This window comes from Saccopteryx leptura, chromosome 3 (assembly GCF_036850995.1).
Source record: "Saccopteryx leptura isolate mSacLep1 chromosome 3, mSacLep1_pri_phased_curated, whole genome shotgun sequence".
Classification (NCBI taxonomy): Eukaryota; Metazoa; Chordata; class Mammalia; order Chiroptera; family Emballonuridae; genus Saccopteryx; species Saccopteryx leptura.
Window position 1 is genome coordinate 36,196,059 of NC_089505.1, and position 27,902 is coordinate 36,223,960.

The 27,902-nt window shown below is 34.5% G+C and overlaps 1 protein-coding gene across 1 annotated transcript; it reads right to left on the reverse strand.

Moving 5' to 3' along the window:
• Nucleotides 1–452: 452 nt before the first annotated feature.
• LOC136397227 (protein LEG1 homolog) lies at nt 453–19,684 on the reverse strand. The gene is made up of 6 exons (XM_066371785.1): nt 19,384–19,684; nt 18,488–18,574; nt 15,726–15,910; nt 14,409–14,509; nt 10,302–10,540; nt 453–624 (listed from the first exon to the last, which is right to left on the reverse strand). The coding sequence occupies exons 1-6, from the start codon at nt 19,682–19,684 to the stop codon at nt 518–520; spliced, it is 1,020 nt and encodes a 339-aa protein (XP_066227882.1). The 3' UTR covers nt 453–517.
• Nucleotides 19,685–27,902: the final 8,218 nt, after the last annotated feature.

Here is a 27,902-nt window from a genome sequence, read left to right on the forward strand (position 1 = left end):
ACTTAGTATACAATTATTATACACTTGAAATCAGTAAAAACTGCACACAAAACTGACAAATATAAGTTAAATATTCTATTGCCAGTTTAATTTTGAGTTTTAAAATTTTAATTGACCAGTATTTTTTTATAAATGTTCTGGATTTTGGTTATAAATCAGTAAAATATACTGCTTTAAATTTCATGAAATTAAGTTACATAGGATAACGACAAAAGAGCCATACAAGTTTAATGCCTATTTTTTAATTTCTCAGTGATTTATAATTGCTTAACATAATCTTCTTTAGATGCTAAACATTATATATTAATGAATTCAAAATCAAGAATTAATAATTGAACAAAATAATTATAGCATTACTTTAAATTTAAAGTTAGGAGAACATGGACAAATCTTAACAAATCAGTGTAAATCAAAACAACAAAAACAAGAAAACTATATCATTGTGATCATGTTAAAATTTGCCATTAGTGTTGTCCAACAAATTAGAAATGTTTATTAATTCATTAATTATTTCCAGTTATGTTGAATTAGAGTTTTCAAGAATTGTTTCTAATAGTTTTAGAATGTTATTTCTTACACTTTGTATCTTCATTAAAATTTTCCATATAGTCAAAGATAACGACCCTGGGAAAGATAAAATTTTGTATATGTAAATTTAAGCCCAATTGTTAAAAGGTTTATTTTCAGTAAAATTCTATATGCTTTATACAGAAATATCATACATTGATTACACAATAATAGCACATATTAGTTTTTAAATTTAAAATTAATTGACCACCTTTTATATAAAAATTAATAAGAAAAATTAAATACGTCACCAGAAAACTGGGTAAAGTGCATACATTCAAAAATTATAAATTCATATAATAGTGAAGTAATATTTTCTACATAATAGACTAACACAAATTATAGATTGTTATATGATAGTGGGTTGTAGAAAAATAAGAACCTTAATTTATACTTTTATGACAGAAATATAAACTCCTGAAAACTTTTCTGAGTATCATTTAGCAATGTATGATCCATCAATTTTAATTCTCTTCTTTCTACAAATGTATTGGTAAAATAATAATTTATGTCACAAAAAGGTATGCATAAAGTGTCATTGTCATTTATTGCCAATAGCTTATAACATAAATTAATTTCCAGAGTTATGATAAATTTATTAAATAAAACATTACATATCTTTTAAGTAAAATAGTAGGATTAGTATCTATTGATATAGGAAAAACTCAAAGAAAATTTTTCAGTTAAAAAAGTATAGTGCAGAGGACGTCACGGAAATGGCGCCGTGAGCAGCGCGTCCGACAGATCTCCCCAAAATCACAACAAATTTATCAACTAGAAACAGGAAAATTTATCTTCGGAGCATTACGGAGTTCCACACAAACTGAAAGCAAAAGGACTGTTATCACTTGAATCTGAGAGACGAGGGTGTGGAGGAAGCTACCGCAGGGATGATCATTCAAGCCGCGAGGAAGTGCGCCTGTGGTAAGTCATTCCGCACTCGAAGCCGCGAGCAGCAGCCGCGAGCAGCCGCCGCCAGCCGCCGCCGCCAGCAGCCGCCGCGAGCCGCCGCGAGCAGCGCCCGGGTCGGTTGCAGAGCGAGCACCGCCCACACTCCAGAGCGGCGAGCAGCCACTGGCGCGCGCCCGGTCTGGTTGCAGACCGAGCATTGCAGACCGAGCACCGCTAACGTTCCCAGCGGCCAGCGCACGGGGAGCGGGAGAGGCCCCAGGGCGGTATTCCCTACTTGGGAGATTCTCTCCGCGGGCGGGGCACCTCACCCAGCCATTCAAGCTAACAATCAAGCGTTGGGGGAGGGGCGCGCGCAGGCAGCCTGAAATACCTTCGGGAGCACAGCTGCGACCCAATTACTAAAATTAACTTAACCCGTGAAATCTGCGCACCCTCGGTTCTAATTGATAAGATCTCTCTCAGTTCACCGACCCAAGACAAGAGGCGTGATATTTTTTAGTGCCTCTCGCTAAAGGGGCGGGGGCAACTTCTGATTGATAGAGCCTCCATATTCAGGGATAAACGCTAACAAGAAGGACTTGGCAGATAATAAGATCTATACCACACTAGTCGCAAGCAGAGACTAGTGCCTCTTCTTACCAGCCAAAACAGGCTACAAAGTGTGGAAAGCCTGGGTTGAGAGGTCCAACTGAATGCTAGGCGCTGAACAGTCACCTTGACAACAATTGACTCCCACCCCCGCCTGATTACACTGGAGGCCCTGACTGTCAGAGCCCTTCCCAAAGCCTTGCACTGAGTGGGGATAGAGTGGGGATTTCCCAGCTCTTTGAGCCTCTTACTCCCCAGGCAGAAGCAGTGGCAGCCTTATAGCTGGATCACCAGGCTGCTAATTCAGGAAGGGGGGACTAGGAGAGAGAATCCACGAAAGCAAACTCTCTCATCGTTGGACCCTGCAAACGCCAACAAGCCTCGACTACCAGCAAGACTAAAGCCAATTATATGACATTGCCATAGAATCCCATCAACTGCAAATCCCTACCTAAATGTGACACAGGGGCAGAGCCTGGGGTACAGAGTCACCGACCAGGAAGAGGGAGAGAAAAGAAAAAGGAAGAAGTTAACATCTCAAAATCAAGAAAAATCCACAGACTTTACAACTTGTTCCACTAATTTTTTTTTTGTTGTTGTTGTTGTTGTTGTTTGTTTCTTCTATCTTATTACCTTTATTTCCTCCACCTCGGTCCTTCTATTCTCTGCCCATCTTATGCTTCCCTTTTCTTGAACTACACTACCCATAAGTGTTACATTTTATTTCTCTTCTTCATCCTCACCCTCCTTTGGGGTTATACTCCAGGACACTTAACTCTCACTCTCTCCTCTTTTGTTTTTGTTGTTGTTGTTGTTGTTGTTTTTTGCTTTATTTTGTTTTTTTCTCTTCCTTTTTTATTTCTTCCTTCGTTTTTCTCTTTTTCTTATTCTTTCCTTTCTATTCGTTTTTTCTTTTCTCGTTTTACTTTCCTCCCATTTAATCCTCAATCACGAACAAATTAGTTAATTTGGGACTCAAGGTTTTTTTTTGGCTTTATTTTTCTTTTTCGCTTTTGTTTTTGTTTTTTTCTTGTTAGTTTATTTTTGTGGCATTTTGGGTCCTCCCAACCCAAGGTCTCCATTGTATTTGGTCTTTGCTCCACTTAATACAACATATTTTTACTTATTATTTTTATTTTTTTCTTCTTTATTATTCCTTTTTTTATCCTTTTTTCTGGTTCCCTCTTATCCCTCTCATTATATCTCTTAGTTGACCATCACCCACAGGCAGATCAACTTATGCTTGTCTAAGATTTTCTTCCTTTTTTTTTTTTTTTTTTTTGCATTTAGTAGGTCCGTACTCCCCTTTTTTTTTTTTTTTTTTTTTTTTTTTTTTGCCCCTTGAACTCTTCACCGCAAACCAGGCCCTCCATTATAGGCACGATATTTCCCTGAGGAGGGGAGAGGAGGGAAGGAGAAGAAAGAAAAAAAAGGGGAAAATAATAAATTATTACTGCTTTTTTTTGTGGGGTGTTTTACCCTTTGTTTTTTTTTTTTGTTTTTTTTTTATTATTATTTTTACTTTTTACTCTTTATTAATTCTAATTAGTGCTATCAACAAGACCACCCTCAGATGCCAATAAGAAAGAGGAAATCGAATATTATGGATACAAAAGAAAGAGAGGTAACACAAATAGATGTGGAAAAATCTATGGAGAAAAGACTTAACATATTGGAAGCCTTGGAGCTAAATGACAGAGAATTTAAAATAGAAATCTTAAAAATACTCAGAGATATACAAGAAAACACAGAAAGGCAATATAGGGAGATCAGAAAACAACTCAATGAACACAAAGAATATATTACCAAGGAAATTGAAACTATAAAAACAAATCAAACAGAAATGAAAAACTCAATTCACGAGCTGAAAAACGAGGTAACAAGCTTAGCTAGCAGAACAACCCAGATTGAAGATAGGATTAGTGAAATAGAAGACAAACAACTTGAGGCACAACAGAGAGAAGAAGAAAGAGACTCAAAAATAATAAAAAACGAGAAAGCCCTACAGGAATTATCTGACTCCATCAGAAAGAATAACATAAGAATAATAGGTATATCAGAGGGAGAAGAGAAAGAAAATGGAATGGAGAATATACTCAAACAAATAATAGACGAGAACTTCCCAAGCCTGTGGAAAGAACTAAAGCCTCAAATTCAAGAAGCAAACAGAACACCGAGTTTTCTTAACCCCAACAAACCCACTCCAAGGCACATCATAATAAAGATGACACAAACCAATGACAAAGAAAAAATTCTCAAGGCAGCCAGGGAAAAGAAGAGTACAACATATAAAGGAAGGCCTATTAGATTATCATCAGATTTCTCAGCAGAAACTCTACAAGCTAGAAGAGAGTGGACCCCAATATTTAAAGCCCTGAAAGAGAGGAACTTTCAGCCAAGAATACTATACCCATCAAAGCTATCCTTCAAGTATGAAGGAGATATAAAAACATTCACAAATACAGAAAAGATGAGAGAATTTATCACCAGAAAGCCCCCACTCCAGGAAATACTAAAGGGGGTTTTCCAACCAGATTCAAAGAACAAAAGAAAACAACACCACAAGTAACAGCTCCACCAAGAACACAATAAAACCAAACTTAAACTGTGACAACAAAGGAAAAAAAAAGGGGGGAGAGAATGGAGATTAACAGTAGCAAAGGATGATGAAGTGCAGAAATACATATAAGATAGGGTACTACAATGAATATGGTAGGTACCCTTTTCATTACTTAATGGTAACCACCCTAGAAAAAACCACCACAAAAACACATGACTTAAAAAAGGTAGCAACAGAGGAAAGAAGTATGGAACACAAACAAACAGAAACAAATGATAGAAAAACAAAAGAGAAGAATCAAACTAGATACAAAACTAACAGAAAGCAATTTATAAAATGGCAGTAGGGAACCCACAAGTGTCAATAATTACGCTAAATGTAAATGGATTAAACTTACCAATAAAAAGACACAGAGTAGCAGAATGGATTAAAAAAGAAAATCCAACTATATGCTGCCTACAAGAAACACATCTAAGCAACAAGGATAAAAACAAATTCAAAGTGAAAGGCTGGAAAACAATACTCCAAGCAAACAACACCCAAAAAAAAGCAGGTGTAGCAATACTCATATCTGATAATGCTGACTACAAGACAGAAAAAGTACTCAGAGACAAAAATGGTCACTTCATAATGATTAAGGGGACACTGAATCAAGAAGACATAACAATCCTTAATATATATGCACCAAACCAAGGAGCACCAAAATATATAAGACAGCTACTTATTGACCTTAAAACAAAAACTAACAAAAATACAATCATACTTGGAGACCTCAATACTCCGCTGACGGCTCTAGATCGGTCATCCAAACAGAGAATCAATAAAGATATAGTGGCCTTAAACGAAATACTAGAACACCTGGATATGATAGACATCTACAGGACACTTCATCCCAAAGCGACAGAGTATACATTTTTCTCTAGTGTACATGGAACATTCTCAAGAATTGACCATATGTTGGGCCACAAAGACAATATCAGCAAATTTAGAAAAATTGAAATTGTACCAAGCATATTTTCTGATCATAAAGCCTTGAAACTAGAATTCAACTGCAAAAAAGAGGGGGGAAAACCCACAAAAATGTGGAAACTAAACAACATACTTCTAAAAAATGAATGGGTCAAAGAAGAAATAAGCGCAGAGATCAAAAGATACATACAGACAAATGAAAATGAAAATACGACATATCAGAATCTCTGGGATGCAGCAAAAGCAGTAATAAGAGGAAAGTTCATATCACTTCAGGCCTATATGAACAAACAAGAGAGAGCCGAAGTAAACCACTTAACTTCACACCTTAAGGAACTAGAAAAAGAAGAACAAAGACAACCCAAAACCAGCCGAAGAAAGGAGATAATAAAAATCAGAGCAGAAATAAATGAAATAGAGAACAGAAAAACTATAGAAAAAAATCAATAAAACAAGGAGCTGGTTCTTTGAAAAGATCAACAAAATTGAAAAACCCTTGGCAAGACTCACCAAGGAAAAAAGGCACAGGACTCAAATAAATAAAATCCAAAATGAAAGAGGAGAGATCACCACAGACATCATAGATATACAAAGAATTATTGTAGAATACTATGAAAAATTATATGCCACCAAATACAACAATCTAGAAGAAATGGATAAATTCCTAGAACAATACAACCTTCCTAAACTGAGTCATGAAGAAGCAGAAAGCCTAAACAGACCAATCAGCAGGGAGGAAATAGAAAAAACTATTAAAAACCTCCCCAAAAATAAAAGTCCAGGCCCAGACGGTTATACTAGTGAATTCTATCAAACATTCAAAGAAGACTTGGTTCCTATTCTACTCAAAGTCTTCCAAAAAATTGAAGAAGAAGCAATACTTCCAAACACATTTTATGAGGCCAACATAACCCTCATACCAAAACCTGGCAAGGATGGCACAAAGAAAGAAAACTACAGACCAATATCTCTAATGAATACAGATGCTAAAATTCTAAACAAAATACTGGCAAACCGAATACAACAACATATTAAAAAAATAATACATCATGATCAAGTGGGATTCATCCCAGAATCTCAAGGATGGTTCAACATACGCAAAACGGTTAACGTAATACACCATATCAACAAAACAAAGAACAAAAACCACATGATCTTATCAATTGATGCAGAAAAGGCTTTTGATAAAATACAACACAATTTTATGTTTAAGACTCTCAACAAAATGGGTATAGAAGGAAAATATCTCAACATGATAAAGGCCATATATGATAAACCATCAGCCAACATCATTTTAAATGGCATAAAACTGAGGACTTTCTACCTTAAATCAGGAACAAGACAGGGTTGTCCACTCTCTCCACTCTTATTTAACGTGGTGCTAGAAGTTCTGGCCAGAGCAATCAGACAAGACAAAGAAATAAAAGGCATCCATATTGGAAAAGAAGAAGTAAAGGTATCACTTTTTGCTGATGATATGATCCTAGACATCGAAAACCCAAAGGACTCCACAAAAAGATTATTAGAAACAATAAACCAATACAGTAAGGTCGCAGGATACAAAATTAACATACAGAAGTCCATAGCCTTTCTCTATGCCAACAATGAAATATTAGAAAACGAACTAAAAAAAATAATCCCCTTCACGATTGCAACAAAAAAAATAAAATACCTAGGAATAAACATAACAAAGAATGTAAAGGACCTATATAATAAAAATTACAAAGCATTGTTAAGGGAAATCGAAAAAGATACAATGAGATGGAAAAATATTCCTTGTTCTTGGATAGGAAGAATAAATATAATCAAAATGGCCATATTACCCAAAGCAATATACAAATTTAATGCAATTCCCATCAAAATCCCTATGAGATTTTTTAAAGAAATGGAACAAAAAATCATCAGATTTATATGGAACTATAAAAAACCCCGAATAGCCAAAACAATCCTAAGGAAAAAGAATGAAGCTGGGGGCATTACAATACCTGACTTTAAACTATATTATAGGGCCACAATAATCAAAACAGCATGGTATTGGCAGAAAAATAGACACTCAGACCAATGGAACAGAATAGAAAGCCCAGAAATAAAACCACATATATATGGTCAAATAATCTTTGATAAAGGGGCCAACAACACACAATGGAGAAAAGAAAGCCTCTTCAACAAATGGTGTTGGGAAAACTGGAAAGCCACATGCAAAAGAATGAAACTCGACTACAGCCTGTCCCCGTGTACTAAAATTAATTCAAAATGGATCAAAGACCTAAATATAAGACCTGAAACAATAAAGTACATAGAAGAAGACATAGGTACTAAACTCATGGACCTGGGTTTTAAAGAACATTTTATGAACTTGACTCCAATGGCAAGAGAAGTGAAGGCAAAGATAAATGAATGGGACTACATCAGAATAAAAAGTTTTTGCTCAGCAAGAGAAACTGATATAAAAATAAACAGACAGCCAACTAAATGGGAAATGATATTTTCAAACAACAGCTCAGATAAGGGCCTAATTTCCAAAATTTACAAAGAACTCATAAAACTCAACAACAAACAAACAAACAATCCAATAAAAAAATGGGAAGAAGACATGAATAGACACTTCTCCCAGGAAGAGATACAAATGGCCAACAGATATATGAAAAGATGCTCAGCTTCATTAGTTATTAGGGAAATGCAAATCAAAACTACAATGAGATACCACCTCACCCCTGTTAGATTAGCTATTATCAACAAGACGGGTAATAGCAAATGTTGGAGAGGCTGTGGAGAAAAAGGAACCCTCATTCACTGTTGGTGGGACTGTAAAGTAGTACAACCATTATGGAGGAAAGTATGGTGGTTCCTCAAAAAACTGCAAATAGAACTACCTTATGACCCAGCAATCCCTCTACTGGGTATATACCCCAAAACCTCAGAAACATTGATACGTGAAGACACATGTAGCCCCATGTTCATTGCAGCACTGTTCACAGTGGCCAAGACATGGAAACAACCAAAAAGCCCTTCAATAGAAGACTGGATAAAGAAGATGTGGCACATATACACTATGGAATACTATTCAGCCATAAGAAATGATGACATCAGATCATTTACAGCAAAATGGTGGGATCTTGATAACATTATAAGGAGTGAAATAAGTAAATCAGAAAAAAACAAGAACTACATGATTCCATACATTGGTGGAACATAAAAATGAGACTAAGAGACATGGACAAGTGTGTGGTGGTTACCAGGGGTGGGGGGAGGGAGGACAGGGGGAGAGTTAGGGGGAGGGGGAGGGGCACAGAGAACTAGATAGAGGGTGGCGAAGGACAATCTGACTTTGGGCGAGGGGTATGCAACATAATTTAATGACAAGGTAACCTAGACATGTTTTCTTTGAATATATGTACCCTGATTTATTAATGTCATCCCATTACCATAAATAAAAATTTATTTAAAAAAAAAAAAAGTATAGTGCAAAGCAGTGAGTAGGATTTCACTTGTGCAAACAGCACAGTTTATTTATTCATTTATTTGCACTGTTTTATATATAAAATATTTTTAGAAATTTGTACTAAAGACTACATTTTTAAAAAAAGGATGAAGAGCTAAGAAATGTGATTGAGGAGAGATGTGAAGATTTTTATTTTCATTTTCTGTGTTTCTACACTTAGACACTTAAAGTTTGAATACATTAAATATAATTTAAAATAAATCAGTAAAAGATTCAGCAATTAAAATTGTTTTTGGGTTGTTTTGTTTTTTTTTTTTGTATTTTTCTGAAGTGAGAAGCAGGGAGGCAGAAAGACAGACTCTCACATGAGCCCTACCAGGATACACCTGGCATGATCACTAGGGGGCATGCTTTGCCCATCTGGGGTGTTGCTCTGTTGCAACCGAAACCATTCTAGCACTTGAGGTGGAGGCCATGGGCCATCCTCAGGACCCGGGCCACCTTTGGTCCAATGGAGCTTTGGCTGCAGGAGGGGAAGAGAGAGATAGAGAGGAAAGAGATGGGGAAGGGTGGAGAAGCAGTTGGACTCTTCTCCTGTGTGCCCTGCTGGGAATTGAACTTGGGATTTCCACACATTGGGTGATGCTCTACCACTGCCAACCAGCCAAGGCTAGCAATTAAAATAGGTTTTAAGTAAAGAGTAAATAGGTCTGAGTTTTTAAAACAACTTTTTAAACAAAAAAATATTTCAGTTTAATTCTGTGCAGGAATAAATTTGCAATTATTCACAATAATTAGTCCTAAGTCTACTTTTTTACCTCCTAGACTCTGAGGATGGGAAGATTAATTTCCATTTAATTTTCATAAACATCCTTTACTCTTCTCCACGTACCCATAGAATATATATAGAATATTATATATTTTTATATAAAATATAAGATAATATATATGTATATACACACAGAGAGAATATATATATATATATATATATATATATATATATATATATATATATTTGTTTTAGATGAAAAAAAATAGACTTGGGATAGTCTGGTAGCCTCAAGCCAAGCCAATAAAGACTCAGGACAGACCATGAGTAGAAGAATCAAAATGTATAAAATGGATACCTATGAGAAATCATGACTTTTTTTGAAAGTATGTGTTCAATTTTTAATATACATATCTGATATAATTATTATTTTCTTCCTTTCTGGCTCAATGTAATATTGATTTTCTTTAAAGTATTTTTCACAGAGTTCTTACCTGTGTCATTATCCAGGTTACGAAGAAGATTTAGACCAACCAGGACTGCATTTTGAAGTTCAGTAAAGTCACTGATGTAGGGGGCTCTGTCCCCGTTAACAAGCATTCGCGGTGGCAGACTCTGCTGGAATTTAAGTGTTCTAATGAAGGTTGTGGGAAAACGGAATGCAGCTATATATCTCACAGCCACATACCAACTCATTCCAAATGTTGCTTCCGGTTCAGAATAAAATTCCAACCTAAAAGACAAGTGGATACATTTCCAAATTATAATTAGTTCACTCAGAATTTCAGCCTCAGTGTTTTCTAGGTGGAAAAATCATTTTCTGCCAATAAACTAAGAATGTAGTTCTTTGTTTTAGAATGTGATGACCTGAGCTCTTATCTTTGAAGATACAAAAATAGGTAGTTAAAATTTTAAATTTGAAAAGGACCACCCAATCAGTTGTTTATATTTTACTTTGAGTTTTTATCACTTTTAACCAGGTACTTTATCTTTGCATATTTTATAATAACCAGATGTTAGACTATGACTAAGTAATGATTCTTAGAAATGTTCAGAATAAAATCAAAGTTCCCAAGGCAGCATACTGATTGATTTCCTGAAGTCAAGATGCCCTTAAAATATTGAACATCCTAGAGAAAAAGATGTGTGATTTTCTTTTCTAATTTTCTAAATACATTGGCTTTTCTTACAGAATGAGGACTTCTAGGAAATCAAACTCTCTTATATATTTGGAGGAAAAATTACTACAGCAGTAAGGTTAAAAGTGTAATAAATCATTTTATAACTATGTAATTCATGGTTCTTCTCCCCATCAGCTGTCTAAGCATGCTCATCAATTTGTCGTTATTTTTAACAGACTCATTCCTCTTGAAATATTGCCTACTCCTTACTTTGCTCACAGCTACACTTTTTTCTAAATTTATTTTATTTATTTATTCATTTTAGAGAGGGGAGAGAGAGAGTTGGGGGGAGGAGCAGGAAGCATCAATTCTCATATGTGCTTTGACCAGGCAAGCCCAGGTCTTTGAACCTGCAACCTCAGCGTTCCAGTTGTATGCTTTATCCACTGCACCACCACAGGTCAAGTTGCGTGCTAGATTATCACTCTCTTTGCAAAATTTTCTAGCTTTGTTGAAGTAGAATTGCCTATCCTCTTCTTCTGTATTCTCCTGGCACTATAGCGTTTATATATTTAATGTTTGTTGTTCATTAGATTATATTCTAATTTCTGTTTTCACAGCACATAGGTAGGGTTCATTGAACAGAAAAGGCTTTCATTATGTTTGTCAGTGTTAAATAAGCTGGATAACCTGGAGAAGCACTCTTGTCTTGTTTGGATCTCAGGCTTATGGGCTCCTCCCTGACTCCAATATGCAGGAGTAGAACAGTGAGTTCAGTGACCCCTTGATGAAAGAACAGTTTGGCTTAGTTTCACAGTCTGTTATCTTTAGTCACATAACAGCCGACTATGGAAAAAGGATAAAATGATGTGTGAATTCATAAGGAGTTTGAGCAATGGCCACAAAGCTTGAGTAGCAGTGAATTACACAAACTGCAGAGAAATCAGCAACACTGGGAGAGGAGTAAAGACATGAGAGCACTGATTCAAGACACACAGAGCACATGAGCAGGAGTAAAATTCAACAGTCTTTCCAATGACTTAATTGACTATATTACTGAACAACCTATCTAATGCCAGTTAAGATGTGGTCAAGTAAAATGACAAAAATATACCTTTAAAAAACCCATTTTAATTTAAAATATAAATATATGAGCACAAGCCAGTCTTAGGATCCAAGACGACCAAGTTATAAACATGTATATACACACTATATGCCTGACCAGGTGGTGGCACAGTGAAATGAGAAAGCAATCAATGAACAACTAAGGAGCCACAACTGTGAGCTGATGCTTCTCACCTCTCCTCCTTCCTGTCTGTCTGTCTTTCTCTCTCTCTCACTCGCAAAAACAAACAAACAAAAAAACCACAGGGTTCAGCATTGTTCTATGTAAATAAAAATTCCTAGTATATTTTTACCTAAAAATAACATATGAGATTTAAGGAAGTTCCCCAGCATTAGTAATAGTTGTTCATTGATTGCTTTTTCATCTGTGCCGTAACCAGGGGACTCCAGCAGAGTGAGTGACTCTTTACTCAAGCCAGCGACCATGGGCTTGAGCCAGCAACTTTGGGCTTCAAGCCAGTGACTTTTGGGCTCAAGCCAGCAACCATGGGATCATGTCTATGATCCCACGCTCAAATCAGCGACCCTGCACTCAATCAAGTTAGATGGGCCCGTGCTCAAGCCGGCGACCTCAGGGTTTTGAACTTGGGTCCATTGCATTTCAGTCCAACGCTGTTTCCACTGTGCCACCTAAAACATTCTTTACAAAAGGAGATGAATCTTTTATTTTACTTCATTTGTTTCTGCTTCATTATACACTCAAGCACCACATAACAATGTTTCTGTCAATGAAAAACTGCATATTCTATGGCTGTGCCCTGAATCTATAACGGAACTGAAAAATTCTATCACCTAGCAACATCATAGGTGTCATATGTTTGTAGTGCAACACATTAGTAACATGTTTGTAATGATGTTGGTGTAAACAAACCTACTGTATTAGCAGTTGCATAAAAGTATAGCACATATAATTATGTACAATATCTAATACTTGATAATGATAATTGACTGTTAATGGTTTATATATATATACTATGCTACTCTTTTATCACTAAAGTGTACTCTTTTCACTTTTAAAAAAAGTTTTCTGTAACCCATTTATGATAAAAATTCTTAGCAAAGTGGGAATAGAGGAAACATACCTCAACATAATAAAAGACATACATGACAAAACCAATGATAACATTATATAATACTTATCCTGTTTTGTGTCATTAGAATAGAAAGAACAGCTGAGTTATAACTCTTGGGATAGCTACAGCCCCAAGTCATGTCACTGACACTGCCAAAGGAGAAACTCCTCTGCTGCTTAATTTAATACCTCGCTGTGGAAGTCATCGCAATAGATAGAGGAGCAAATGTGCTGTGAATCTGCTAATCAGGTGTTTAATATATTTACCTTTTGGGATGATGATGTCAATGAGAGAGACAACCAGTAGAATTGTGGTTGGATTTACAATTTTACTTATACATAGCAGACCCAGATTTCTACCCCATACCTCACTCTTGTTGATTGTCTCCACCCCTAGATAGTGTCTGTGATGGCTGATTCTACAAGCCAACTTGACTGAGTCATAGGATGCTCAGCTATTTGACCAAGCAAATTTTGGGTGTTTCTGTGAGAACATTGTTGGGAGAAATTAATGTTTAAATCAGTAGAATAAAGGAAGCAGATTGCCTTCCATAATGTTAATGAACCACATTCAATCAGTCGACTGTCTCAATGAAACAAAAACCTAATCTGCTCTTAAGTAAGAGAAATTTATTTTAGCTGATGGCCTTCAAACTGGGACATAGGTTCCTCCTGGTTCTGTAGCAGCTGCTGGCCTTTAAACTAGAGCTGAACATTGGCTTTGCAGATTATGAACTTGCCAGTCTCCATAATCACAGTCTCTCTCTCTCTCTCTCTCTCTCTTTCCTCTTAGATCTGTTTCTCTGGAAAACCCTGACAGTGTCAGTCTTTTTTACACACAAATTATTCTTATACGTTCACATCCATATAACACTCTAGGTTTGCCTGTGGAGTGGCTTGATAATCTTCCAGGCTATTTTGTGTGTTAACCCTGATGCTGGGTGATTTTCCCCCTAAGTATGTATCTATCATATTACGTGTATATAATCAAAATGGCGAACAGAATTTCTATTTGTGATAAAGAGAAATTGGTTGCATGTTTTATTTGTTCTTTGGTTGGAATAATATTTCTTCTTAAAATTTGTGCCCTTTCTTCATAAAACACTTTTTGACCCTGGTCATACTAAAATATTTACACCTCATCATTAAATACCTTAATGATTAGATATATTATTTAATAGGAAGCCTGACAGTCACAGTAAAGGAAGAATAAATTGAAAAGTATAAATAAAACCCAAAGTATTTGCTATATTTAATAAAAATGATTTGGGATCCATTCTTACCTATTTTCAAATATTTTGTAAGCATCTTCCAAGGATGAGGTATGTGCATCCCATAAGTACTTCAACAAGTCTTCAAAACTACTAGAAGGTGACTGCAAATGCTATAATAAAAAGGAGAAATTAATTCATTATATGAACAAATATAATAATGTCTCTCCCTATAATTTAAACTTGTTCAAATTTTCAATTCAGCCAAATTCTACATAAAAGGAGAATATTTTTTAAGAATTAATTTGTGTAAGCCATCAATGACTAACATCCTGGAAAGACTATAATAATTATCTGTTATTAGTAGTAATATTGAATACATCTATAGGAAATAAACTGAAAATATTTACCCAACAGTCAGCACTTTATTTTTTGTTTATCATTTTTTATCTGCTACTGGTTAAAATTATCACAAAAATTTAAGATTGTTAGAATATTTAATTAAACTTACCTAAAATAATGAGCTAAAATTATAGAACTAAAATATCTATGCTATCAGCATTGATCTTGGTCTACATCTATTCTTATTAATGTATTTATACCGATCATTGGATATTTGTTTCTGATTGTCCCATAATTGTTAGTTCTACCTATATGTAATCATTTATTAATGCAGTTTAAATATGTAAAAACAGTAAAAAATGAACTGTTTGAAAATCAACTTTATAATCACATTTCTTTCAAGAGTTATCCTATGGTTGACCTGAAGGTTTAACTAACCAAAATAACCTTATTTAGAGAGATATCCTGGGTGCTCTCACATTTACATATAACTTACTTAGGGCGAGATGAGATGGTAGATTTTGTGTTAATACTGCATTGGTTCAGAGGATGTTAATGATATCCAATGCCCTGCTGCAATGTGATAATATTAATATAATTTGCATAAAAATTTATATTTTTATTCTTAGGAAAATATTGTATAATACACACAAAAACTTACACCAAAGTTTTGTACCAAGAAGAAGAAGAAGAAGAAGAAGAAGAAGAAGAAGAAGAAGAAGAAGAAGAAGAAGAAGAAGAAAAAGAAAAGGAAGGAAGGAAGGAAGGAAGGAAGGAAGGAAGGAAGGAAGGAAGGAAGAAAGGAAGGAAGGAAGGAAGGAAGGAAGGAAGGAAGGAAGGAAGGAAGGAAGGAAGGAAGGAAGGAAGGAAGGAGGAAGGAAGGAAGGAAGGAAGGAAGGAAGGAAGGAAGGAAGGAAGGAAGGAAGGAAGGAAGGAAGGAAGAAGGAAGGAAGAAAGAGGAGGAGCAGGAAAAAGAGGAGGAGGAAAAAGAAGAAGAAATTATCTTACTACCTCATAAGAGAATAAATAACATATAAAAAAAGAAACCTGGTAGAAGGCATTCCACTTTCTCATTGTCTTAGGGAAGGATGACTGACAAGCAGAAACATTAAGACAAAACTTTGTCTGATCCTTGGGTGGTGGCAAAAGTATGACTTGGTCTGAGGATATCTCCATTATATCAGAATCAATTGCAGCAAGGAAGGGTAATGCACTGAGAAAGTAATTCATGTCTGTAAAAACAAAATACCAATTATCACAAGCACTAACAAATGTGATAGATAATGTTTTAAGTAATCCGCAAACCATTAAACAAAATCTCACAGATTCAAAAAGATATTAAAGCACTCACTGTAAAACAAAATTGAAAATCTCCATAAAGATTATATATAACATTAATGGGCTTTTGGTAATATCCCAACAATCATAAATAAAGATGAGTTAAAAACATTGACTATAATATTTTTAAAGAAAAAGCAATTTTACTACTCAGCTGTAAGAAAAACAAAGGAAATCTTAACTTTTACAATTGCAAAGACCGACCTGGAGAGCATTATGCTAGTGAAATATAAGCCAGTTAGAGAAAGACAAGTATGTACCATCTGATTTTACTCATATGTGGAATCTAATGAACAAAAGGAACTAACAAGCAAAATAGAGATAGACTTACAGATAGAGAGAAGGCTGACAGCAGTCAGAGAGTGGGGTATTTGGGGTCTGAGTAGAAAGATTGAGCAAAAAAAAGAAAAACAACTCATGAACACAGACAACAGTATGGTGGTTGCTGGTGGAGGAGAAAGGGGTATGGAAAGAAATAGAGGGGATGAATAGTCATAGAAGTAGACTTGACTTGAGGTGGTGAACACCCAATACAGGGTACAGATGATGTGTTGTGAATTGTGCACCTGAAACCTGGATAATTTTTTAGCTGTTGTCACCCCAATCACTATAATAAAAAGAAAAAAAATATTTTAATAAAAAGTAATTTTAAAGGATTTGGTAATACTCATTTTTTGAAATATTAATTTAAAAAGGAAGTTAGGTATCTAGATGTGCACAGAATAATACAACACCTCTAACTGAGGTTTGGCCATGAAATGTAGTTATTTTTATAGCATTTGATATTTTGTATTTTATTTAACCAAGCTCAATGTGCAACCATGATATCACAAAGTCCTTGTATTATATTAGGTCTTCAAAGCAAAAATGTTGGATAAATGTTGATAATAGATCTTAGGATAATTAAATTGACAATAAATTAAGTTTTTCTCCCTCTCTACATATAACCTATTTCATCAGATTTAGAATTGTAATATCATTGGCTATAAAGTTTATACTCGTTTCCACTGGCAATGCAGAAAATTTTTCATTATACACATACATTTGTGAATGCAGTCTCACACCCCAGTGTAGCAAGCTGATATTCCAAACTACTAAGTCAATCTAAGAATAAGGAAACCTGACTCTAGCTCTCTCTGCCACATCTGCTACAAGATGAAGACCATTCTCAGTAATCAGACTATGGACGTCCCAGAAAATGTCGACATCATTCTGAAGGGACATAGTTATTGCGAAGGGTCCCAGAGGCTCCCTGCAAGAGAGACTTCAAACGTATCAATACAGAACTCAGTCTCCTTGGAAAGGAAACAAAGAAATAAAGAGGCTATGGTTTGACAAGTGAAGGGATATAGAAAGGAACAGAGTACAATCATGTATAGGACATGATCAAGTTGTTACACTGAGCTTCTGCTACAAGATGAGGTCTTTGTAGGCTCACTTTCCCATCCACGTGCTTCCTCAGAAGAATGGTTCTCTTGTTAAAATTTCTTAGTTGAAAAATACATTGAAAGGTTTAGATGAGCTCAGGCATTGCTTTTTCAGTATTGCAAACCCAGAAAGATGAGTTAATTCTTGAAAGAAATGACATTGAACTGTATAAAATTTAGTTGCTTTGATTCATCAAGCACAACAGTTAAAAGCAAGAATAACAGAAAAATTGGGGGTAGTATCTATATTTCTGAAAAAGAAACAGTTCAGCAGGCTGATGATTCCTCAGATTTATTTGTGATGTTTTAAAGACGCAGTAAAACACACGTGTAGATTTGTGGCAGGTGGTGGGGAAAACTTGATTCTAGACCTGTGGCCATGAATATATGTGGCTCCTTGAGAAGAACCTATCAATGTCATATTTTAAAAATATATGGAAAGGTATATATTTTGTTTATCAATCAGGAAAGTGAACTTGGATGTGATCTTTTTTCTAATTGTTAAAAAATAACTCTAAGAAATTGTGTGTAAATTAATTTTATTACTAAAACACAAAATAAAATTAAAAAATTAGAAAATACCTTCTGATTATTTTAATATTCAATATCTGACTAAATCCTTAAGTTACTGATTGATAAATCAATATTGTGATAGACAAATCTCTCTTTACATGTTTAAAAGATTAACACTCTTGCTCTGAGAAAAATAAGAAAAAGTATTATTTTTCTGTTCTCTTGTATCTCATCCTTTCTTTTCCTGTGGACTCCCTGGTACTAGTGGGACTTCCCACCCAAGTGCACGTCCTTTGCAGTTTCTTGTTTCAGTCCTTCTGTGAAAAGCAGAATGTGTCTTAAGGAATTATGATTGACATTGTGGCTGCTAAATCTTAGAATGTGACATAAAGGCCACAAGGTACATGATGAAGTAAATTTCTTTTAACAAAGAATTTTACTGTTTTTGTTTTGTCGCATTTATAAAATTTTATGTTAAATACATTTTTTGGGGGGAGGCTATCATCTATGTTCCTATTTAAATGAACCTACCAGCCCACCAACTGTCCACAGAGATGCACAAACGATCCCCAGATTCATAGCCACAGTCTGTCCTCTGGCTGGGATCAGCTAGTCTACCTAGAAGAAAGGAGATACACAGATTATTTATTATGCACATTTTGAAACTGGTTATAATTGTCACTTCATTGGGTGAATTTTTTTTTGTAAAGATGCACAAACATTTATATTTTTTAAATTGCTTTTATTTTGCAATTACAGTTGACATCAACATTATATTAGTTTCAGGTGTACAACATAGTGGTTAGACACTTCTATAACTAAAGAAGTCATCCCTTCCATAAGTGTAGTAACCAGTTAACACCACATGTAGTTATTACAATATTTCTGACTATATTTCTCATGCTGTACTTTACACCCCCATGACTATGTTGTAACTATCAATTTGTACTTTTTAATTCTTCTCACTTGTGGAGAAACATCTTTGTGAACCAGGTGCCATTACTTGCCATCACCCCCAAAGTTAATATAATTAAAACTCTAAGGAATTCAAACTAATTTGATACCACCTCTGTTTTTAATGCATCTCCTTTTGACTGTTTTGTTCACCTCATTGCTTAAAATGAGGTCTGACACCTAGAAGAAATTCAATAAATACTTTTAGAATGCTCCATGGATTAGATATGAAGTCTTTTTGTGCTTGATTACTATACTGAATGCCCATTGCAGGTTCTAGTCAAAACAAGCAACACATAACAGAAGGATATATGGAGTATAAGAAGGAGAAAAATAATGGTTATGAGAAGAAAAGATGGAAAAGCAAATAATCAATTTCAAGAATACTATATGATCTATATGGAGTCCAGTTTCCCAAATACTATGTGGTTACATTGGTAGATCATTAGATTGAAAACAAAAACCTTTCTTACCTGTATTATATTGCCAGCCATGCTGCAGTGGCAATCCCCATAATAAATTTTGTTCATTCTCTGGTCCAAATTTTTCAAAATAACTGGCTGTCTGGCTCAGTAGAATTTTATACAGCCCCATTCTCTCAGGAAATACCCAGGGATTAATAATGTACTTTCCATCCTCCACCCTGTAGTCACTGAACTGCTCAGGACTCTCCTTCCATAGAGGGAGAACCAGATCTGAAAGATTGGGTGCTTCTGCAGAAGACACAGAAAAGCAGCCAATTAGTGTGCAGGCCCAAAGAATAAGGAAAGGCATTGTGCCAAAGCTGGAGACTGACACTGTGGCAGTTCTTTTATTGGGCAATGGAGGAAGAAGTCATGGTATTCATTTGCTTACATGCCAAAACATCAACACTGTTATTTTCCCTGAGGACACTAGAGGGTAGATAAGAGTGCCTTTCCTGTGAAAATAGGATGCCTTACTTGTTAAATAACAGTAGCAACATAGTCTGTTCTTTACATGACTTTTTTTTTTAAAGCTATTGAAAATTTTAATGTTGATTTAGTAAATACTTTAAACACTTCTAGCAAATGGTAATTATATCTACATTGCATTTTATACTTATTAAGTTAAATATGCTCCTGCACATATATCTCTACCTTATTTATCTAGAAAATTTAAAATATAGGTATTTATTTTGCAGAAAAGAATTTACATAGCATGCTGGCTATCATTCAAAAACAAACAAACAAACAGAAAAAACTACTTTTGTAAGGTTGGCCCCTGGCTAGTATTTGTGTATTTGGCTCTCAAAGTTCCTAATCACCAGTTAAATAACACGGATGATTCACTGTTCCTAGGTTGTGCAATGAATATGGTTTATACTAAACATCTGCTTTCCTTGCAAAGTCTGAAATTTTTATACATGACCAACCCCCCAGTAAACCAGTGGAGTCTCCAATAAGCACCTTGAGCACTTTGTCTTTGATGATCATCTCTGGGCAAAGACATTTTACATGTGTTGCTACATTTTTATTTTAGGGGGAAAACTGTGCTCTGTGTGACCTCTCATGGGAAGGAAAGAGCATATGGAAATCCACACATGCATTATTCAGATTCTGCCTGTGTATTTTTTCTTAAGCTTCAGCTGTAGATATTTTCCATATCACTGTAAAGAATCGTAGCCATAAATATATCTATATGCTGAGTTTTGTGACTACTTCTAGAGAATGTTTGAACACAGTCCCTAAATGACGACAAAGATGTATTAGTTTGTTTTTTACCAAAGGCTAAGAAAAAAACCTTGAGGACCTTTACTTACTATGTTTATTGAATATGTAAACTACTAGCTCCCATGGGAAATCATGTATCTTTATATTCAAAAGGAAAAGACAGTCTAATAAGTTCTAAAGTTCTAATATCAGGTGTATAAGCTTCAACTAATATAAAAAAAGAAATTTCCATTGATTACAATTGCATTATTAAAAAATAAATCCCTTCAAAGGGCTGAATTTTTTCTATGCAGAAGCTTTCAACTAGTGCTTGGGGGTTAATACAGAGAAAAACTGATTGATACACTAGCTAGCATATAAAATAGTTAAATTTTGAAAATCCATCTGTCAGGACATAAGGAATAGCATCTATAATATGACAGATAAAACTACTTGTCAACATAAATCTTCCAGGAGTTCTCTAGCCTACACTGATTGTGAAATATATCACCAGTTAGATTAGGGTATTTCTTCTCATTGAAAAAAAAAAAAAGCTGGAGTGGGGGAGGAAAGAGAGGGAGGGGTGGGAGGAGGAGAGGGGCACAAAGAAATCCAGATAGAAGGTGATGAAAGACAATTTGACTTTGGGTGATGAATATGCAACATAATCAAATGTCAAAATAACCTGGAGATGTTTTCTCTAAACCTATGTACTCTGATTAATCAATGTCACCCCAATAAAATTAATTTTTTTTAAAAAGGAAAAAAAGCTTTAATATATTGCATGGAAAATATGAAAATTAACATACTAAGAGTCAGAGTAATGTGTAAAGATGTACTGAAGAATGATATAAATGATTCATTTAATAGTAGTTTCTGTTACAAAGAAGAAGGCTGAAGTGTGCCTGTGTATTAACTACACCAAGCCAATCTGCTGGAAGAAATTTCTGGTTAATTACCAATTTTCCTTCTTCCTTGGAGTTTTAGTAGAAGATGAACATCCAGAATCAAGGTTACATTTCCAATATCTCTTGCACAAGTAACCATGTTACTAAGTACTGGCCACTGGAACATAAATGAAAATGAAGTCCACATGTCCTTTAAAAAAGAGAGAGAGAAGACACGCCACTTTCTCATCTCTTCCTCTATGATATGACCTGGATTGCGGATGAATTGGCTAAAATTTTATGTTGACACACAAGGATAATGACACTATCTTGGGGATGAGATCATGCAAAGCTGGAGATTGTGTGCATCCCAAGGAACATGGAACCATGAGCTATCCTTGAGTCCATACATCTAGATTTTACCTTGGAGAAAAAGAAAACTCTATCTTATTTAAACCACTGTTATTTTGGTTCTGCTTATACCTGATGAAGAGGAATGCCTCACTATTTTCTTCTTTTCAGCTAATTTATTGGAGTGACACTGATTAACAAAATTATAGAGGTTTCAGGTGTACAATTCTACAACACATCGTTTGTATACTGTATCGTGTGTTTACCATTTCGAGTCTCTGTTCAACACCATTTATCCCCTCATACCTTCTTCCACCTCTCTCTACCGCCTCTCCCCAGCAGTCATCCCACAGTTGTACTCCTTGAATTTTTCTCTCTTTTTTGCCCTTCTCTGCTCAATACATTCACCCCCCTCACCCAGCCTCCCTGCCTATGACAGCTGTCAGCCTGCTCTCTATCTATGAGTCTGTCTCTATTTGAATTGTTAGTTCACTTTGTTAGAAGAACTAACATCCATCCTCCAACTATTCCAAAAAGTTCAAGAGGAGGGAAGGCTCCCAAGTTCACTTTACGAGGCCAGCATTCTCCTAATTCCAAAAACAGATAAAAAGATTACAAAAAAGAAAATTGCAGACCAATATCCCTGATAAATATAAATGCTAAAATCCTCAACAAAATATTAGAAAACCTGATCCAGCAATACATTAAAAAGACCACATACCATGATCAAGTGGGATTTATTCTGGGGATGCAAGGTTGGTACAATATCCACAAATCAATTAACATGATACACCACATAAACAAAATGAAACCACATGATGATATCAACAGATTTAGAAAAAGCATTTAATAAAATTCAGCACCCACTTATGATAAAAACCTCTCAGCAAAGTGTGAATGGAGAGACCATACCTGAACATAACAAAGGCCATATACAAACCTACAGGCCACATCATACTCAATGGGCAAAAACTATAAACATTTCCTTAAGCCTGGGAAAACAGGGATATCCACTTTCACCACACTTATTCAGCATATTACTGGAAGTCCTAGCCACAACAATCAGACAAGAAGAAGAAATAGAAGGCTTCTAAACTGGAAAGGAAAAAGTAAACTAATTATTTATGATATGATACTGTATATAGAGAACCCTAAAGATTTCACAAAAAAAAGAAAAAAAAAAACAACTACTGTACTAGAACTGATAAATTCAGTAAAGTAGCAAGATATAAAATAAATATTCAGAAGTCAGTTGCATTTTTATATGTCAATAATGAACTATCAGAAAACAAAACTAAGAAAATAATCTCATTCACAATTGCTTCAAAAAGAATAAAATACCTAGGGATAAATTTAACCAAAGATGTAAAAGACCTGTACTTTACTTTAAAAATTATAAGACACTGAAGGAAGAAATTGAAGAAAATATAAATAAGCGGAAACACATACCATGTTCATGGATAAGAAGAATTAACATAATTAAAATATCCATACTATTTAAAGCAATCTATAGATTCAACACAATTTCTATCTATGCACCTATTTTCAAGTTCGCCATTTCCTCCTCACAAGAAAGTACATTGATGATTATATTGATGAACCTGTCATATGCAATCTTCATCTCTTTTAGTGTTGATTTTTAACATTTTATTTATTTCTTATAGTTTCTATCTCATTGCTGAAATTACATATATGATATTGTATGTTGACTACTTTTTTATTATAATTTTTAACATATTAATGTAGATGTTTAAATTTCAGTTGAGATAGTTCCAATACCTGTACATATCTGAGTCCAGTGCTAATTTCCTTGCTGTTAAGAAGTAGATTTATTTCCTTGATTTTTTTATGCCCCCAACATTTTCTGAATATGCATCATCTAAAAGGATAATGAATGTTAATTCATCATTGTACAAAAACAGGTTATATTGAATTCTGAGCTAGGAATTTAGGTTATCTCAGGGAAAGAAAACACTGATGCTGGAAAAAGACAAGTAGGTTTTTTGTGCAACTATGGGCACACTTTTCCTTCTATTAGTCCTTTGTATATATGTGGGGGTGGGTGAGTTGTGTTAATCTAATTGAGCAGGATATTTGTTTTGTTGTTATAGTTACACTCAGTGAACCAGAGGATTAAAATTTCTCTATTGCTACTTTGTATTTTATGGGGATTGGTTGGCCAGATGATTTCTAAAAATATCTGCTCTATGTCTAGCTTTAGATTTTTCCTTTCTGCTATGTTGTGCTTCAAAGAAAGTCAGCCTCATGAGCTTTCCCAGCAGAATTTCACACTTACTTTTGTTTGACACCTGTTGGCCTTGTGGGGGTAGGTACTCAAGAGCCATTCTTTGATGTTAGGATTAAGCCTCCATGTTTGGTAGGCACCAGTCAGGGATGTGGCTAGCACAAATGCTGCTTACCCTCCTCTTTCTCTAGTTCTGGGCCTCCTGGTATCTATTCCAGTTCCTTCCCCATGCATAGAAGATATTTATGTTACTTTCTCCCAGCTGCAATGGATTTTCACCCATGTAATAAGGGTGACAGTTTGTTGCCCTATTATTCCCTCACACATAGATTAGGGCTTTTGTTTTACAAAGGAATAAGAGAGAAGGGTCCAGGAGGTGTTTTGTGACCCTCCTCCAGTAATTGCTATTCCTCCTTCATGTTTGCATCCTGGGGGAATCTTTCTAAAGATTGCTTCTCATCTTCTCTGTAAGAAATTATGTATATATTGAAAAAAAAAGAAACTACAATTTTACTGATGAAGTGCATATTAGATGAAAGGCAAAAGGACACTGAAAGATTACTCCCAGGTGTTTGGCTTGGCCTGAGACAGACATGATACAATTCATAAGACCACTGTATATCTAGTGATAGTAAGAACATCTCACTCTCTCCACACTCATGCTTAAATGGCAGCCACCTCTTCCTCTCTTCTGGATCTTACGCCTTTTAACAGCTTCATTATTTTCTTGCCCTGAGCTGACCTTAATTATAATAGCTCAGAATTCAGTGGAACTTATCTTTATACAAAGATAACTAAACATTCATAATTTTTTTTGATAAGTTGCCAGTTATGGGTTACCAGTGCATTGAGTTGATCTACTCAAAAAACATATACGATGGCATATTGATTGCTCTTGTTTTATTCTCCAATCATTTTTTTTACCAAGATCTTCACATCCTTTTCCCAGAACATAATCAACAGCTGGAGACATGTCACTGTCAGCAAAAGTGAGATCTTTTTTCAATGATTATATCAAATATTCTCACGCACTAATGACTTCCTTCAAAATATCTGAACCTAGGCTCCCTTTCAGTAACCATTCCTTTGCTACACTGAATCCTCTTCAAGTTTTTTCCATTGTGTCTTCTACTCCATTTAAAATAATTGACAGCCTGACCAGGTAGTGGCACAGAGGATAGAGCATTGGACTGGGACCTGGAAGACCCAGGTTAGAAACCCTGAGGTCGCCAGCTTGAGCATGGGCACATATAGTTTGAGTAAGGCTCACCAGCTTGAGCCCAAGGTTGCTGGCTTGAGTAAGGGGTCCTTTGGTCTGCTGTAGCCCCCCGGTCAAGACACAAATGAGAAAGCAATCAGTGAACAACTAAGGTGCCGTAACAAAGAATTGATGCTTCTCATCTCTCTCCCTTCCTGTCTGTCTGTTCCTATCTGTCCCTCTTTTTGTATCTGTCACACAAAAAAATGATAATAATAATAATAATTTTCAAATAGAATTCTTATCCTTTTCATAGACATTCTCTCCATTTTTATTTCTTTGTCTTTACTGACACTTTACTTTTTTTGACACGTTTTCCCTGGTGAATAGTTTCTGCTCATTCTTTTTCACTTACAACTAATCAACCATAGAGTAGATTAATCAAAATGGAAACTATTCTTATTGAACAACCTAGTCACACAATCTTATAACATCATAATCTCTACTTACTTTCACCACCATTTCTTCATTCTTTTGGTGATTATTATAGATTTTTAACAATATTCTTCCTTGTTTAAACAATCAGTTTGATACCTCACCTCTAGTGTGTGTCCTCACCTTCTACTATTCATTATGTTAAGAAAATCAAAGCTCAGCCCTGACCAGTTGACTCTGGTAGACCATCGCTCTGGCATGTAGAAGTCCCAGGTTCAATTCCTTGAGGGTATGGTTTCTTTTTTCTCACAATGGCAATGGAACATTATATATTGTTTTCTTCTGTAACAGAATTTTTTCATAGAAAGACATTACATAGCACATCAGTCATGGCGAGGCAGTCTCATTTAGTCACGTCCCTCTAATTAGGCTGCACCCACCAAGATTTCACCTAAAGCGTGTACTGGCTTCAGAAGAAATGGGTGGCGTCAAGTGTTCAGATGCTGCCACCATGTGGCAAAACAGAACAGGAACTGGTCCCGGCTAACAGAAGACAAATGTGAAGAGGTCAACTTAACTGCAAGTTTTGAGGAAATTGTCTATCATTCCTAGTTGAAACACCAAATCATTAAATAATTATTAATATTTTAGGTTTACTCCTCTTTAAGGACTATTAAAACAAGTTATTATGACTTTTATGTGCAAAGTTATATTCATTAATTTTCTAATCATACCATTGGGGGGAAATATAAAAAATAATAATACTATGTAGAAGGTAGATTAAAGTAAATTAAATGTTTGCTAATCTAACCCTGATTAATTTATTTTCTTAATAATTTTTATACATTTATGCCAGTGATACTAATTATGATTAAAAAAATAAGACCAACAATTTAACAATTAGTAACAAAATTTGAGTAAAAATTCTTTGTATTCTTTCAGATGCATACTTAAATTATTTTTATTTACCTGGAATTGCAGATTTTCAACTTATATTTGTTAAGTGTAATTTAATACTTATATTTGTCAAAGATATTAATAAATTTTAAGGAATGCCTGTACTTACAGACTTCTTTTGTTATTTCTAATGTTGATATAATACTACACTGTAAGTACATATCAGCATAAAAATTTTCACTTGTTATGACCATTTATATTTACCATTTTATATTTACCATTTTATTCATGGTATTTCATGCAATGTTTGGCACAAAATAGCTTACAATAAATATTTGCCTAATAAAAAACTGTATCTGCAATAAGAAATCTTTCCTTTAGGTCAAAATATGTATAATTTTAATTTTTGAGAGGTATTATCACATGAAACTTGAAGTTACAGTATTTTACAATATAATTTATTAACTAAATTTGTGCACCCTGACAACTCTAAGTAATATCATAAATATTTTTAGTCTTTGCCAATCTAACTTGTAAAATAAAATTTTAATTGTTATATATATTTAATTGTAATATATATGTATATTAGTAAAATTAACAATCTTTACAAATGACTTTTAGCCAGTTCTTCCTTCTTGGCTTAACTGTCTATCATTTTCTTTACCTATTTTCTTAATTATTTTTTTCTCAATGATTTATAAAATCCACTTATATAGTATGGGCTTAATATTAAATATTTCTCTAATACAGAGTATATATTTCAACTTTGATTATGTTGACTTAAATAAATATAAAGAGTATTAAATTTTTATGATATTAATATATCTTTATTGAATCGAATAATAAGTTCAGTATATAATGTTTCTCTGAAAATATTAAGATGTCCATAAAACAACAGAAGAATAATTGATATTTTTTAAATAAAAAATTACATTACAAAAATCAATTTCTTTATTAAAGATATTGGCTATTTTTATTTAATTTTCTTTAACACAAATATTTATATGTTCATAATCTTTAAATTTTGCCAAAGTAATATTAGTCTATTAGTCCAGGTACCTACAAAAATCTTGCTTAACCTATAGTATTATGTTCAAATTATTTTTAAACTATGATAAAGCCAAAAAGATAGTGTGAACCCCTTTTTAATTTCTAAGTATTGACCACATTTTAGAATATGACCTGAACATCTTTTACTTTTATATCCCATTTATCTTATACCAAATTGTTTCAAATATTTGGACCAATTTCTGGTCTTTTTTTTCTGATCTATTTATTTCTTTTGTCTTTAGCTATCCCCAAATGTTTT